Source organism: Oncorhynchus tshawytscha, linkage group LG11, assembly GCF_018296145.1.
Source record: "Oncorhynchus tshawytscha isolate Ot180627B linkage group LG11, Otsh_v2.0, whole genome shotgun sequence".
NCBI lineage: Eukaryota > Metazoa > Chordata > Actinopteri > Salmoniformes > Salmonidae > Oncorhynchus > Oncorhynchus tshawytscha.
Window position 1 is genome coordinate 52,966,458 of NC_056439.1, and position 16,553 is coordinate 52,983,010.

Genomic DNA, 16,553 nt, shown 5'->3' on the forward strand with positions numbered 1-16,553 from the left:
TCACTCTCTCCTGTGACACAGGAGGTAGATGGTTGGACTCTTAGATGTTTAATAATCCAACAAGGAGCAGGCAAGAGAATGGTAGTGGACAGGCTAAAAGGTCAAAACCAGATCAGAGTCCAGGAGGTACAGAGTGGCAGACAGGCTCGTGGTCAAGGCAGGCAGAATGGTCAGGCAGGCAGGTACAGAGTCCAGAAACAGGCAAGGGTCAAAACCGAGAGGACTAGAAAAAGGTGTATGCAAAAATCAGGAGAACGGGGAAAAACGCTGGTTGACTTGGAAACATACAAGACGAACTGGCACAGAGAGACAGGAAACACAGGGATAAATACACTGGTACAGAGAGACAGGAAACACAGGGATAAATACACTGGTACAGAGAGACAGGAAACACAGGGATAAATACACTGGTACAGAGAGACAGGAAACACAGGGATAAATACACTGGTACAGAGAGACAGGAAACACAGGGATAAATACACTGGGGAAAATAAGCGACACCTGGAGGGGGTGGAGACAATAACGAGGACAGGTGAAACAGATCAGGGTGTGACATAAGAACTTCATTAGAGTGGTCAAATGAGATCACTCAAATGAGATCACTTGAGATCACTTGTGAACGTACTTTGGTGTGAAAAGTGCAAATCAATCCCAGAACAACAGCAAAGGACCTTGTGAAGGTGCTGGAGGAAACAGGTACAAGTATCTATATCCACAGTAAAACGAGTCCTATATCGACATAACCTGAAAGGCCGCTTAGCAAGGAAGAAGCCACTGCTCCAAAACAGCCATACTAAAGCCAGACTACAGTTTGCAACTGCACATGGGGACAAAGATCGTACTTTTTGGAGAAATGTCCTCTGGTCTGATGAAACAAAAATAGAGCTGTTTGGCCATAATGACCATCGTTATGTTCGGAGGAGAAAGGGGAGGTTTGCAAGCCAAAAAACACCGTCCCAACCATGAAAGATGCCTACAGAAATGTGTGTTGAGTCACAGACACCTTGTGTAATATTCACTGAGCGATTGGTCCAAAACACTGTTAACAATCAATGGCAAGAGGCGGGAAAACTAAGAATCCTAGGATTACTCTACACTGACGACCTGAACTACAAAACTAAACAAATTAAGAAATGCTGGGAAGCTGCAATGGAAGGGGGAGAGGGATTGTAGGGGGGAGGGGACTTCCCCACTGAGGCCCATTCTGAAAACAGGGTCGGTTTTGTGGAACATTTAAAGTTGTAAACACAACTCAAGTGGAACATTTCAATCGTATGAAGGAGACATGAGAGCCAATGGAAAAGGAGAGATGGAGAGATGAGAGCCAAGGAGAAAAGGAGAGATGAGAGCCAAGGAGAAAAGGAGAGATGAGAGCCAATGGGAAAAGGAGAGATGAGAGCCAAGGAGAGATGGAGAGATGACAGCCAAGGAGAGATGGAGAGATGAGAGCCAAGGAGAGATGGAGAGATGAGAGCCAACCCTTAAAAGTGGGAGAAAAAAAATTGAGATGAAGATGAATCTCAGGAGTTAATACGAGTCTTCAGAGAGGTAAGAATCACATTTACTCCTCATCCTCCTCCTTCAATCTGGGTTCCTTTAAGGGGTGGCAGCATCATGTTGTGGGGGAGCTTTGCTGCAGGAGGGACTGGTGCACTTCACAAAATAGATGGCATCATGAGGGTGGAAAATTATGTGGATATATTGAAGCAACATCTCAAGACATCAGTCAGGAAGTTAAAGCTTGGTCGCAAATAGGTCTTCCAGATGGACAATGACCCCAAGCATACTTCCAAAGATGTGGCAAAATGGCTTAAGGACAACAAAGTCAAGGTATTGGAGTGGCCGCCACCTAGAAAATATGTGGGCAGAACTGAAAAAGTGTGTGCGAGCAAGGAGGCCTACAAACTTGACTCAGTTACACCATCTCTGTCAGGAGGAATGGGCCAAAATTCATCCAACTTATTGTGGGAAGCTTGTGGAAGGCTACCCGAAACGTTTGACCCAAGATACAAATGTGAAGGTAAATGCTACCAAATAGTAATTGAGTGCATGTAAACTTCTGACCCACTGGGAATGTGATGAAAGAAATAAAAGCTGAAATAAATCATTCTCTCTACTATTATTCTGACATTTCACATTCTTAAACTAAAGTGATCCTAACTGACCTAAGACAGGGAAGTTTTACTAGGATTTAATGTCAGGAATTGTGAAAAACTGAGTTAATGTATTTAATGTATTTGGCTAAGGTGTATGTAAACTTCCGACTTCAACTGTATGTAGAGATATTAAGTTGAAGACTATTGTATGTTCTTTATTAAGGAAGCAATTGAGTCTACTGCTTGTTTGTTCTCTTTGTTCAGAGAAGGAAGCTTGTGGTGTTCTTCCGAGAATGTCTTGTTGAAGGGCTTTCCCCTTGAGACAGAGTGTGTGTGAGAGCGAGAGAGAGTGTGTGTGAGAGTGAGAGAGAGTGTGTGCCAACACTGGTCAGCCAGCACTATAATAGACAGGCACTAAGACCCAACACTGTCTGTGGTTCCAGAGGAGGCTTCCCAGATCAAAACAGACTGGGAGAATTCCCACTCTTCCACCTGTTCTATAGAGAAAGATAGAAGTTCTGCGTCTTCCCGGCGAGATAACCTCTTTGCAGGTCATTTAGAAGGTTTTTTTTTTCTGGTTGATCCGATTATTGAGAGATTATAATAGGTGTTTATTGTTATAGGTATCTTATTGTTACTACATTTTCTAGATATTGATCTATTCTCATCATAAGATATAGATGACTACTGTCTATTCATTTCATGAAGTATTTTGTGGTCCAAAAAAAACCAAAAAAACAGTCAGTTAGAAATGAATGAGAGTGTCGTTATGAGACTCTTTCAGAGGTAGTTTGCGTCCTGTCCTGTGCTTAATGTTGCACTCTGCTTAAATGTTGACCCTGATTTCGACTCTACTTTACAGCATGGCAATGGAATGCATCAATAACTGCTGCAAAAGCTTCCAAGGCAAAGACAAGGCAATCAAACAGCAAGGTAAATTGTTAACTTTATAAATATTTAAAAAAATATATATATATTGTCAACTATACTGGATTATTCCGTGTGTTATAGCCTTATATCCTTCTGACAATTGTTTTTTTTTTAAATAAAATAGATTTCAGAACAAAATACCATTTTGTTTTACTTTCATGGAAGTTGTTTCATTTTCCATTTCAAATAGTCAAATATAGGATATTGGCCAAATTACATGTGATACGTGATTAGTATGTCCTGTACTCTGTAGAGTTCACATTGAAAATGCCCCCTGGGAGTGGAATTATCTCTTTCAATAAGTGGGATATAAACTATACTGAACTATACTGAACAAAAATATAAACACAACATGTAAAATGTTGGTCCCATGTTTCATGAGCTGAAATAAAAGATCCCAGAAATGTTCCATAAGTCGCCTGAATTTGGTAGTATGTCCGACTGGCCTCACAACTGTAGAACACGCGTAACCACGGCAACCCAGGACTTCCACATCCGCCTTCTTCACATGCGGGATCGTCCTAGACCAGCCACCGAGACAGCTGATGAAATTGAGGAGTATTTCTGTCTGTAATGAAGCCCTTTTGTGGGGGAAAAAAAGTCATTCTGATTGGCTGGGCCATCGCTGGCTCTGCCCAGTCATGTGAAATCCATAGATTAGGGCCTAATGAATTTATTTAAATGGACTGATTTCCTTAAATCAACTGTAACTCAGTAAAATCATTGAAATTGTTGCATGTTGCGTTTTGATATTTTTGTTCAGTATATTTTAACTGATCCATGTATGTCCTACTCTGTAGTGATAACGGTGAAGATGTCCCCTGCCAGAGCCATCTCAGGTGACCCCAGGAAGAGTGTAGGGGTATCGGAGGACTATCTCCTCTCTAAACTCCCCCCGGGTGGGAAAGAGGTTCCCTTTGTCATCCCCACGTTCAAACCTTCCTACATCCAACCGCCAGGCTCACGTTACCTCGGCAACCAGACACCGTGGCTACACAGTACGAACCAATCAATCAATGTCTTTTTGTTGTTGTTTGTTTTTACCGACCAGACCGTTTTATATGGATTTTCACTCTTTAAAAAAAAGCTATGTTTTATTACTAGAGGACAGTTCTTTACTATATATATATATATATATATATATATATATATAAATCCATATAAAACCAGGTTTTATTACTAGAGGTTATAAGTGTTCAGGTTTTACTATATATTGTCTTCCACATAGCCATATTTTCCTAGTCTTCTTACATGCTCCTTCCCTATCAAGTTGTTTTGGTACTTACCTTATACACCACGATTAACTCTACAGCCATCTCTATCCTGCCCTGTATCCATAGTTTGGTACTTACCTTATACACCACGATTAACTCTACAGCCATCTCTGTCCTGCCCTGTATCCATAGTGACAATAGTGGTCGGTGGATCGTTTGTCCTGATCGATCTGCAATAGGTTAACTGGCAATCACACCACACATACAATCATTAAAATATGCACACGTTTTCTATTTGAACTCCACATAGAACGTAGAGGACTAGCTGATAGGCAGTGGGAGAAGGCCAGGTAGAGGACTAGCTGATAGGCAGTGGGAGAAGGCCAGGTAGAGGACTAGCTGATAGGCAGTGGGAGAAGGCCAGGTAGAGGACTAGCTGATAGGCAGTGGGAGATGGCCAGGTAGAGGACTAGCTGATAGGCAGTGGGAGAAGGCCAGGTAGAGGACTAGCTGATAGGCAGTGGGATAAGGCCAGGTAGAGGACTAGCTGATAGGCAGTGGGAGAAGGCCAGGTAGAGGACTAGCTGATAGGCAGTGGGAGAAGGCCAGGTAGAGGACTAGCTGATAGGCAGTGGGAGAAGGCCAGGTAGAGGACTAGCTGATAGGCAGTGGGAGATGGCCAGGTAGAGGACTAGCTGATAGGCAGTGGGAGAAGGCCAGGTAGAGGACTAGCTGATAGGCAGTGGGAGAAGGCCAGGTAGAGGACTAGCTGATAGGCAGTGGGAGAAGGCCAGGTAGAGGACTAGCTGATAGGCAGTGGGAGAAGGCCAGGTAGAGGACTAGCTGATAGGCAGTGGGAGAAGGCCAGGTAGAGGACTAGCTGATAGGCAGTGGGAGATGGCCAGGTAGAGGACTAGCTGATAGGCAGTGGGAGAAGGCCAGGTAGAGGACTAGCTGATAGGCAGTGGGAGAAGGCCAGGTAGAGGACTAGCTGATAGGCAGTGGGAGAAGGCCAGGTAGAGGACTAGCTGATAGGCAGTGGGAGAAGGCCAGGTAGAGGACTAGCTGATAGGCAGTGGGAGAAGGCCAGGTAGAGGACTAGCTGATAGGCAGTGGGAGAAGGCCAGGTAGAGGACTAGCTGATAGGCAGTGGGAGATGGCCAGGTAGAGGACTAGCTGATAGGCAGTGGGAGAAGGCCAGGTAGAGGACTAGCTGATAGGCAGTGGGAGAAGGCCAGGTAGAGGACTAGCTGATAGGCAGTGGGAGAAGGCCAGGTAGAGGACTAGCTGATAGGCAGTGGGAGAAGGCCAGGTAGAGGACTAGCTGATAGGCAGTGGGAGAAGGCCAGGTAGAGGACTAGCTGATAGGCAGTGGGAGATGGCCAGGTAGAGGACTAGCTGATAGGCAGTGGGAGAAGGCCAGGTAGAGGACTAGCTGATAGGCAGTGGGATAAGGCCAGGTAGAGGACTAGCTGATAGGCAGTGGGAGAAGGCCAGGTAGAGGACTAGCTGATAGGCAGTGGGAGAAGGCCAGGTAGAGGACTAGCTGATAGGCAGTGGGAGAAGGCCAGGTAGAGGACTAGCTGATAGGCAGTGGGAGATGGCCAGGTAGAGGACTAGCTGATAGGCAGTGGGAGAAGGCCAGGTAGAGGACTAGCTGATAGGCAGTGGGAGAAGGCCAGGTAGAGGACTAGCTGATAGGCAGTGGGAGAAGGCCAGGTAGAGGACTAGCTGATAGGCAGTGGGAGAAGGCCAGGTAGAGGACTAGCTGATAGGCAGTGGGAGAAGGCCAGGTAGAGGACTAGCTGATAGGCAGTGGGAGATGGCCAGGTAGAGGACTAGCTGATAGGCAGTGGGAGAAGGCCAGGTAGAGGACTAGCTGATAGGCAGTGGGAGAAGGCCAGGTAGAGGACTAGCTGATAGGCAGTGGGAGAAGGCCAGGTAGAGGACTAGCTGATAGGCAGTGGGAGAAGGCCAGGTAGAGGACTAGCTGATAGGCAGTGGGAGAAGGCCAGGTAGAGGACTAGCTGATAGGCAGTGGGAGAAGGCCAGGTAGAGGACTAGCTGATAGGCAGTGGGAGAAGGCCAGGTAGAGGACTAGCTGATAGGCAGTGGGAGATGGCCAGGTAGAGGACTAGCTGATAGGCAGTGGGAGAAGGCCAGGTAGAGGACTAGCTGATAGGCAGTGGGAGAAGGCCAGGTAGAGGACTAGCTGATAGGCAGTGGGAGAAGGCCAGGTAGAGGACTAAGACCTTGACTTAAGAACGGTCGAAACACGAGAGAGACACCTCAACAAAATAAAGCTCACCTATTGTTCTTGTTTAAGCCTTTATTTGCCTAGGGTGTTTACATAGTGTGTTTGCCTTACATAGTGTGTTTGTCTTACATAGGGTGTTTACATAGTGTGTTTGCCTTACATAGGGTGTTTGCCTTACATAGGGTGTTTGCCTTACATAGGGTGTTTGCCTTACATAGGGTGTTTGCATTACATAGGGTGTTTGCCTTACATAGAGTGTTTGCCTTACATAGGGTGTTTGCCTTACATAGGGTGTTTGCCTTACATAGGGTGTTTGCCTTACATAGGGTGTTTGCATTACATAGGGTGTTTGCCTTACATAGGGTGTTTGCCTTACATAGGGTGTTTGCCTTACATAGGGTGTTTGCCTTACATAGGGTGTTTGCCTTACATAGGGTGTTTGCCTTACATAGGGTGTTTGCCTTACATAGGGTGTTTGCCTTACATAGGGTGTTTGCCTTACATAGGGTGTTTGCCTTACATAGGGTGTTTGCCTTACATAGAGTGTTTGCCTTACATAGGGTGTTTGCCTTACATAGGGTGTTTGCCTTACATAGGGTGTTTGCCTTACATAGGGTGTTTGCCTTACATAGGGTGTTTGCCTTACATAGGGTGTTTGCCTTACATAGGGTGTTTGCCTTACATGCCATTGACTCGGTTTCACTTCCTTGTCCTGCCGTTTGCTACATTGGTGTCAGAAGTGAGAACGGCGGTCGTGCGGCCTTTGGAACGCACGGTTCTAGCGGGCTGAGTAGTCGAAGCACCGGGACATACCTTCAAGTACAGAGGGGGCAGTGTAGCAGAACTCGCTATATGAGCCACGTTACCCCACTGGGGTGATGTATAGGGTGTTGTTGTTGTTGTTGTTGTTTTGTCTTTCACATCCGGCGACCCGAGTTATATTCCTTGCCTCAGCGTTCGCTACAATACCAAAAGGCTAAAACATCTCTTGGTCGTTAGGTGTTGTTTAGTATTACTACAAAAGGGTCCAGTTATTTTCCTCGCTGGCTCGCATCACTTCAATAAATCCCTTATACAGTTAATGACATTTTTTTATGGCGTTAGGGGACAGTAAATCTATCCTACTTAAGACAACAACACCACATTCCAATTAATATCTACATTATTGTTTTGTTTTTTCAAGTGAGTGCAATTCTACTCTAGGCTGTAAACTGCCGTGAAAACACCTTTTAAATAATGGCATTATTTGAATGTTTCGTTCCATTTTGGATCAGTTGTGGGTCTACTCTCGACAGATTATAAGGTCTAGAAAGGCACAGTAACAGGACCGTCTGTCTGTATTTAAAAAAAAAAACTTCTGATACTGTTGCGTTGTCTGTTGCGGACCATCATTCTCCCAAGTCGTCCTATATAGTGTAGACACATAGACCTATGGATCCAGCAGGCTCAGTTATTCAGGGGTAGCTTAACTTCTGTCCTGCCTCTTTCTCTGATCCGAGCGGCTATTCCTAAATATAACGTTTCAAACCAGCCTAAATATTTGTCGTTTAACTTTTAAATGGCCACACCAGTAGAAATCTATATTTTTTTTCAAGCTTAGTCAAAGTATGACGTATTTGGCCTTGAAGTGACACCGGGAACTGTCAGCTTCGTGTAAATTCTTGACAAACGTGAGTCTTTTCCTATGAAATAACGCGTACATTATTTTTTTTTAGCTCACAGTACATTTCGTTTCAGGGCTGGGTTTTATTTGAATGGTACCACCCACTAGCATGGCGTTGTTTATTAATTCATCAGGTGCACCTGCAAAGTCGTCGAGTCGCGACTGAGTTGAGCAACATAACAGATCTTCTTTGGCTACAGCAAAGATGGGAGATGAATGAATATAGTTCACTCAGGCCTTTTACCGTTCAATATTTTTAAAAGGGGCGGGTCTCCCATAGACACCAATGTAATAGCAGCTGGGGTCTGGTCTACTTAGTTGAATTGACTTTCATTGAACCAGGGGGAAAAAAAACAGCTGGAGTGGGGTGTCTCGCTTCCTCTTCCTTCTCTGGCTACATTTTTTTAGCCGTAGTCTACACTTGGCTCCTTCACTTTTTTTTTCCACTAGCAAATTATAATAATCCTTTGGATAATTTGTCAAGTTTCACTTATTTTTTTTCGCTAGTCTGTATTAAAAAAAATAATATATACACTGAGTATAGGAAACACTAAGAACACTTGCTCTTTCCATGACATAGACTGACCAGGTGAACGCTGTGATCTCTTATTGATGTCACTTGTTAAATCCACTTCAAATCAGTGTAGATGAATCGGAGGAGACTGGTTAAAGAATGATTTTTAAGCATTGAGACATGGATTGTGTGTGTGTGTGTGTGTCATTCAGAGGGTGAATGGGCAAGACAAAGTATGTACGTGGCTTTGAATGAGGTATGGTAGTCGGCGCGCTGGTTGTGTCGAGAACTGCAACGCTGCTAGTTTTTTTCCCCCACGCAGTTTCCCGTGTTTATCAAGAATGGTTCACCAAACGACATCCAACCGACTTGACAAAACTGTGCAACTCAATATAAGGAAGGTGTTCTTAATGTTTTGTACACTCAGTGTATATGACCATTTTATAAATGGTAAAATTGTGTGAACACCACCCCAAGATGAATGGTTTTGACCAGGGTCAAACTATCACAATAATGTACCAACTGTGCATTGCTTATGTTGATAAACTCTGTGTGTACCCCAGGTTTAGGTGATGTGTTCTGTAACTTCTGACCTGTGACCTCTAACCTTTGTTGACCCCCGTGTCAGCCAGTAGCGCCTATGCAGAGAGGAAGGCTGAGCTGTCAGGGGACAGTCATATTATCTATAACCCGGACTCCTCCCCCAACATGTGTCCCAGGACAACACCACACAGCACCCTGAAAAAGACTCCCCGTGGATCAGGTGTGTACTGTGATGTCACCCTAACACTAACCCTGTACTGTAAAATCACACTAACCCTGTACTGTAAAATCAGACTAACCTTGTACTGTAAAATCACACTAACCCTGTACTGTAAAATCACACTAACCCTGTACTGTAAAAAGTGCACGGTATGGGCTCGATGCTCCTTTCCAATAAATGTTGAGGGTCTGATTCTAGTGACATGATGATCGATGCTTGACTGCCATTTGACAAAGAAAAATGTTCTCGCTCTGACTATAATAATCTCATCATTCAGACTGACTACCGTTATCTGGGAATTGTTGTCTAGAACGTGTGTACCAAGACCTGAGTAGGAACATTTGCTATTTTAACGGAACAGTTTTCGTAACAAAACTATTCGTAGAGTTGAAACCGCGATGGAATTTTTAAAAAATGTTGTATTCGGTACATTAAAAAAAAAAAGTTACTTTTGTTGGCACTATATCACGCACAGATTTTTCTTTTTTGAATATTAGCATAAAAATCAGTCGCCAATTGGATGGAAACCCTAGGTACTGTTTTGTAATATTTTTGTATCCGAGCTTCCGTTTTTGGATTTTTCAACATTTTCGACAGTTTGCGGTTCTCTACCATTCCCATTATTTTAGCATTATGGATATAGTGTGAGGAGAGACCAGGACCTCTGAATCAGGTGTATAACTAGAATATCAGAAAAATAAAATAGAAAATCATTACACTAAGAAAGGTTCATAGTGTTTAATTTAGATTTAGATGTTATTGTGTCTTTTAAGTACCGTTAACTGTTGGCTTGGCTTTCACATTGGTATAAATCCTCTTGGTTGGTTTGGCTTTCAGGTGGGAATATGAAGACTGGAACACAGAGTCTGAGTAAATCTATGTTTAATCTGTCTAACCCCAGCCTTCACAGCCACATACAGGTGAGGTTTTATGTTTTATTGTAATATTTATTTAACTCAGCACCTGTGAAACCACAGTAAACCAAGCCTAACGCCTAACCTATGAGCTGCCGTACCTATTTCTGAACCTCTTAAATCATTGTGCGTCACTTTGTACCATCGGTGTTTTCATTGACCGTTACTCGACGCTCTGTCTGGTAAAAGACGGAGCAAATCTCCGTTGATTGTGTTAAATGAAGTGGAAATCAATCAAAAACATTTATATGTAGTGTTTTACAAAGGGTTTGGTTAGGGCTGTCCGGGTGCGGTTCTCTTCGCTGCATTAGTAAAGGATATCGCGTAGTGCTGTATCGTATTCGCGTGTCATCGACAACCCATTGGTTACCAGGTATATATATATATCGATAGTGAAGCCGTTATGAATACTCCGTATCTCGTGTCTCGCCCCCAAAACCACAAAGAAACATTTCAAGCTCTCGTACTGAACCTCGTCATAAATAACGCGATAAACTCCAGTGCTGCGCGTGCTTCCGTCTGAACGAATAGTACTCCTGAGTTGTATTCCAAATGGTATTATATTGCCGTTTATATTGACCTATGGGCCCTGGTCAAAAGTAGCGCAAGTAGTTGTTTGGCTGTCTTTAGTGTGTTGTATTGTTTTTACAACGCCTTATTGGGGAAACTACCTTTTTACAGCTGTTGCTGTGTTTAGTGTAGTGTAATTATGCATACAGGAAGATAATAAAACAGAGGCTGTTTGAGTATCCTGTTCACGTCCTGTTGACTTTCTCTTGATATCATGCAATGTTGTCTCTGTGTTTTGTTGCGCCATTTGCGTCCAGTGGTTTACGATGTGTGTTTATCCCGATGCAGTGGTATGACAGTGTGTCCAACGTCCAGAGCAGCAGTGGTTCGTCCTCTACGAGGGACTCCCTGGGGAGCAGCCGTAGTCTTGGTAACCATTACACCATTACACGCACACACACACACACACACACGCAGGCACGCAGGCACACACACACACACACACACACACACGCAGGCACGCACGCACACACACACACACACACACACACACACACACACACACCAGGGTTGGACATAAATCACATTTCAATTATGGTAATGAAGCCGAACAGAACATGCAACTCATGTAATGAAGCAGTCAATTTCAAACATTTGTCAAAATGCAATTCACGTGAAAACACCATTCTGAACATAGCACCTGAAAAAACACCATTCTGAACAGAGCACCTGGGAAAACACCATTCTGAACAGCACACCTGGGAAAACACCATTCTGAACATAGCACCTGGGAAAACACCATTCTAAAACATCACACCTGAAAAAACACCATTCTGAACAGCACACCTGGGAAAACACCATTCTGAACAGCACACCTGGAAAAAACACCATTCTGAACAGCACACCTGGAAAAAACACCATTCTGAACAGAACACCTGGGAAAACACCATTCTAAAACATCACACCTGAAAAACACCATTCTGAACAGCACACCTGGGAAAACACCATTCTGAACAGCACACCTGGAAAAAACACCATTCTGAACAGCACACCTGGAAAAACACCATTCTAAAACATCACACCTGGGAAAACACCATTCTGAACAGCACACCTGGAAAAAACACCATTCTGAACAGCACACCTGGAAAAAACACCATTCTGAACAGAACACCTGGGAAAACACCATTCTGAACAGAACACCTGGGAAAACACCATTCTAAACATCACACCTGGGAAAACACCATTCTAAACATCACACCTGGGAAAACACCATTCTAAACAGCACACCTGGGAAAACACCATTCTAAACAGCACACCTGGGAAAACACCATTCTAAACAGCACACCTGGGAAAACACCATTCTAAACAGCACACCTGGAAAAAACACCATTCTGAACAGCACACCTGGGAAAACACCATTCTAAAACATCACACCTGGAAAAACACCATTCTAAACAGAGCACCTGGAAAAACACCATTCTGAACAGCACACCTGGGAAAACACCATTCTGAACAGCACACCTGGGAAAACACCATTCTGAACAGCACATCTGGGAAAACACCAGTCTGAACAGCACACCTGGGAAAACACCATTCTGAACAGAGCACGTGATAGATTTGAATCTGTCACATATGGAATAGCTATGTTAGAAACTTAGAAAGTGGGGGAATCTAAAGATGCAACTAGGATGGGTTGATAATATGTCTAGGATTGTGCCTTTGGTTTTTGGACAACGAAAGAAAGGTGATATGAAAACCAATAAACTCTTAGAGTTTTTTCCCCCAAAAGTTTTATTTGGCTGTCTCCATAGAATAACCCCTTTTTGGTTCCCGGTAGAACTCCTTTTGGTTCCCGGTAGAACCCTTTTTGGTTCCAGGTAGAACCCCTTTTGGGTTCCCGGTAGAACTCTTTTGGGTTCCATGTAGAACCCTCTGTGGAAAAGGGTTTTACATGAAAACAAAAAGGGTTCTACCTGGAACCAAAAAGGGTTCTACCTGGAACCAAAAAGGGTTCTTCAAAGGGTTCTCCTACGGGGATAGCCAAAGAACCATTTCAGTGTCTAGATAGCACCATTTGTTTCTAAGAGTGTTAAACAGGAGAGAAACGGCAGAACAGTGGGTCCAATAGGTAAGTAAATGGAAATACACTTGCTGAAATTATATAATTACTCCTGTCTATACAGAAATAAATTAAATAATTCATTAAATCATTCAAAATACAATGTAGAACCTTTTCCACAGAGGGTTCTACATGGAACCCAAAAGGGTTCTCCTATGGGGATAGCCGAAGAAACCTTTCGGAACCCAATTTTTCTTGGAGTGTAACGCTACGACGTTGTGTTTTCCGTTGAGCTAACGTATGTCTCTGTATTGCTTGTCTTGTAGAGTCCATCACGTTGTCAGGCGATGAGAGGGAGCAGAGGGAGCTGGGGATGGTGTGTGTCCGGCTGAGTTACCAGGAGGCCCTGGAGCAGGTGTGGATCACGTTGGTACAGGTACGGTTTCAGGCCGGGAGGAGGGGTGAGGATGAGGGATTTGGGGACTAAAGGGCCCATTGTACCTGCCTTCTAGGTGGCTGAATGGGGCCTCTGTCTCAGAATGTTGCAACAGAAACCAGGGCCCAGAATCTCCATTTCAATATCTCCTCTCTCTTCACAAGTCACTGCTCTGTTAACTTCTGAGAGGTTCCTCACTCAAGAGGAATAATGATGAGCAAATATTTCCTATCCAAGCAAAACTTAAAATGGTCATAGACTTCTGATCATATAACAAAACGATCGCAATGTAGATACACTAACAAGTAAATGGCGACACAAGTCCCTGTATAATAAATACACTATGATACCAAGCCCTCCAACTCTGTAGCCAGCCCTCCAGCTCTGTAGCCAGCCCTCCAACTCTGTAGCCAGCCCCCAACTCTGTAGCCAGCCCTCCAACTCTGTAGCCAGCCCTCCAACTCTGTAGCCAGCCCTCCAACTCTGTAGCCAGCCCCCAACTCTGTAGCCAGCCCTCCAGCTCTGTAGCCAGCCCTCCAACTCTGTAGCCAGCCCCCAACTCTGTAGCCAGCCCTCCAACTCTGTAGCCAGCCCTCCAACTCTGTAGCCAGCCCTCCAACTCTATAGCCAGCCCTCCAACTCTATAGCCAGCCCTCCAACTCTGTAGCCAGCCCTCCAACTCTGTAGCCAGCCCTCCAACTCTGTAGCCAGCCCTCCAACTCTGTAGCCAGCCCTCCAACTCTATAGCCAGCCCTCCAACTCTGTAGCCAGCCCTCCAACTCTGTAGCCAGCCCTCCAACTCTGTAGCCAGCCCTCCAACTCTGTAGCCAGCCCTCCAACTCTGTAGCCAGCTCTCCAACTCTGTAGCCAGCCCTCCTGCTCTGTAGCCATCCCCCTGCTCTGTAGCCAGCCCCCAACTCTGTAGCCAGCCCTCCAACTCTGTAGCCAGCTCTCCAACTCTGTAGCCAGCTCTCCAACTCTGTAGCCAGACTTCTAGCTCTGTAGCCAGACTTCTAGCTCTGTAGCCAGACCTCTAGATCTGTAGCCAGACCTCTAGCTCTGTAGCCAGACCTCTAGCTCTGTAGCCAGACCTCCAACTCTGTAGCCAGCCCCCCAACTCTGTAGCCAGCTCTCCAACTCTGTAGCCAGCTCTCCAACTCTGTAGCCAGCTCTCCAACTCTGTAGCCAGACTTCTAGCTCTGTAGCCAGACTTCTAGCTCTGTAGCCAGACTTCTAGCTCTGTAGCCAGACCTCTAGCTCTGTAGCCAGACCTCTAGCTCTGTAGCCAGACCTCTAACTCTGTAGCCAGACCTCTAGCTCTGTAGCCAGACCTCTAGCTCTGTAGCCAGACCTCCAGCTCTGTAGCCAGACCTCCAGCTCTGTAGCCAGCTCTCCAGCTCTGTAGCCAGCTCTCCAACTCTGTAGCCAGCCCTCCAACTCTGTAGCCAGCCCTCCAACTCTGTAGCCAGCTCTCCAACTATGTAGCCAGCTCTCCAACTCTGTAGCCAGCTCTCCAACTCTGTAGCCAGCCCTCCAACTCTGTAGCCAGCTCTCCAACTCTGTAGCCAGCTCTCCAACTCTGTAGCCAGCTCTCCAACTCTGTAGCCAGCTCTCCAACTCTGTAGCCAGCTCTCCAACTCTGTAGCCAGCTCTCCAACTCTGTAGCCAGACTTCTAGCTCGGTAGCCAGTCCTCTAGCTCTGTAGCCAGACCTCTAGCTCTGTAGCCAGACCTCCAGCTCTGTAGCCATACCCCCAACTCTGTAGCCAGCCCTCCAGCTCTGTAGCCAGCCCTCCAGCTCTGTAGCCAGCCCTCCAACTCTGTAGCCAGCCCTCCAACTCTGTAGCCAGACCTCCAACTCTGTAGCCAGACCTCCAACTCTGTAGCCAGACCTCTAGATCTGTAGCCAGACCTCTAGCTCTGTAGCCAGACTTCTAGCTCTGTAGCCAGACCTCTAGATCTGTAGCCAGACCTCTAGCTCTGTAGCCAGACTTCTAGCTCTGTAGCTTGACCTCTAGATCTGTAGCCAGCTCTTCAACTCTGTAGCCAGACCTCTAGATCTCTAGCCAGCTCTTCAACTCTGTAGCCAGACCTCTAGATCTGTAGCCAGACCTCTAGCTCTGTAGCCAGACTTCTAGCTCTGTAGCTTGACCTCTAGATCTGTAGCCAGCTCTTCAACTCTGTAGCCAGACCTCTAGATCTCTAGCCAGCTCTTCAACTCTGTAGCCAGACCTCTAGATCTGTAGCCAGACCTCTAGATCTGTAGCCAGCTCTTCAACTCTGTAGCCAGACCTTCAATTATTCTTTCTCTCCTTCTCTCAGTGTAAGGATGTGTCCCTCGTCCAGAACAGCAGTGAGCAGCAGCAGATTAGCTTTAAAGGCATCATCACTATGAGCAAACCAGTACAGTTCAAGAGCTCCGTCAAGGAAGGTTCTCCGGTAAGTTATTTAGCACATCCCAACCACATCTTAGCCTGGTATCAGATCTGTTGGCGCTGTCATACCAACTCCTATGATCAGTGATGTAGGAAAGACAACACAAACAGATCTGGTACCGGGCTAAGATGTGGTTGTACTGTACAATACTATAACTCCAGTCACATCCAGACTATCATCAGCCTGGTGGTCCCATACCTCTTTGTGTTTGTTGGCCCATAGCAAACATCTATAGTTGTTTGGAGTTGAAAAGACAGCACAAAGACATCTGAAACCAGGCTACTGTAGGATGACCTCACCTATCTAAAAAACACTGGACCACAGGAAACAGGCTACTGTAGCATGACCTCACCTATCTAAAACACTGGACCAGGCTACTGTAGGATGTCCTCACCTATCTAAAACACTGGACCACAGGAACCAGGCTACTCTAGGATGACCTCACCTATCTAAAAAACACTGGAACCAGGCTACTCTAGGATGACCTCACCTATCTAAAACACTGGAACCAGGCTACTCTAGGATGACCTCACCTATCTAAAAAACACTGGGCCACAGGAACCAGGCTACTCTAGGATGACCTCACCTATCTAAAAAACACTGGAACCAGGCTACTGTAGCATGACCTCACCTATCTAAAACACTGGACCAGGCTACTGTAGCATGACCTCACCTATCTAAAACACTGGACCAGGCTACTGTAGCATGACCTCACCTATCTAAAACACTGGACCAGGCTACTGTAGCATGACCTCACCTATC

At 45.4% G+C, this 16,553-nt stretch overlaps 1 protein-coding gene across 2 annotated transcripts in view; it reads left to right on the top strand.

Moving 5' to 3' along the window:
- Positions 1-1,438: 1,438 nt before the first annotated feature.
- LOC112236120 (tandem C2 domains nuclear protein) overlaps positions 1,439-16,553 on the top strand; it is a 34,725-nt gene continuing 19,610 nt past the window's right edge. Inside the window, exons 1-8 of one of the 2 annotated variants that reach the window (XM_042330336.1) lie at positions 1,439-1,548; positions 2,959-3,029; positions 3,827-4,024; positions 9,303-9,437; positions 10,275-10,357; positions 11,210-11,291; positions 13,247-13,356; positions 15,678-15,794. In XM_042330336.1, the coding sequence (XP_042186270.1) occupies positions 2,960-3,029; positions 3,827-4,024; positions 9,303-9,437; positions 10,275-10,357; positions 11,210-11,291; positions 13,247-13,356; positions 15,678-15,794 (795 nt within the window). In that variant the 5' untranslated portion in view covers positions 1,439-1,548; position 2,959. Of the gene's footprint in view, positions 1,549-2,526; positions 2,648-2,958; positions 3,030-3,826; positions 4,025-9,302; positions 9,438-10,274; positions 10,358-11,209; positions 11,292-13,246; positions 13,357-15,677; positions 15,795-16,553 lie in introns of those variants that run through there. The other variant, XM_042330335.1, reaches the window with a different exon arrangement.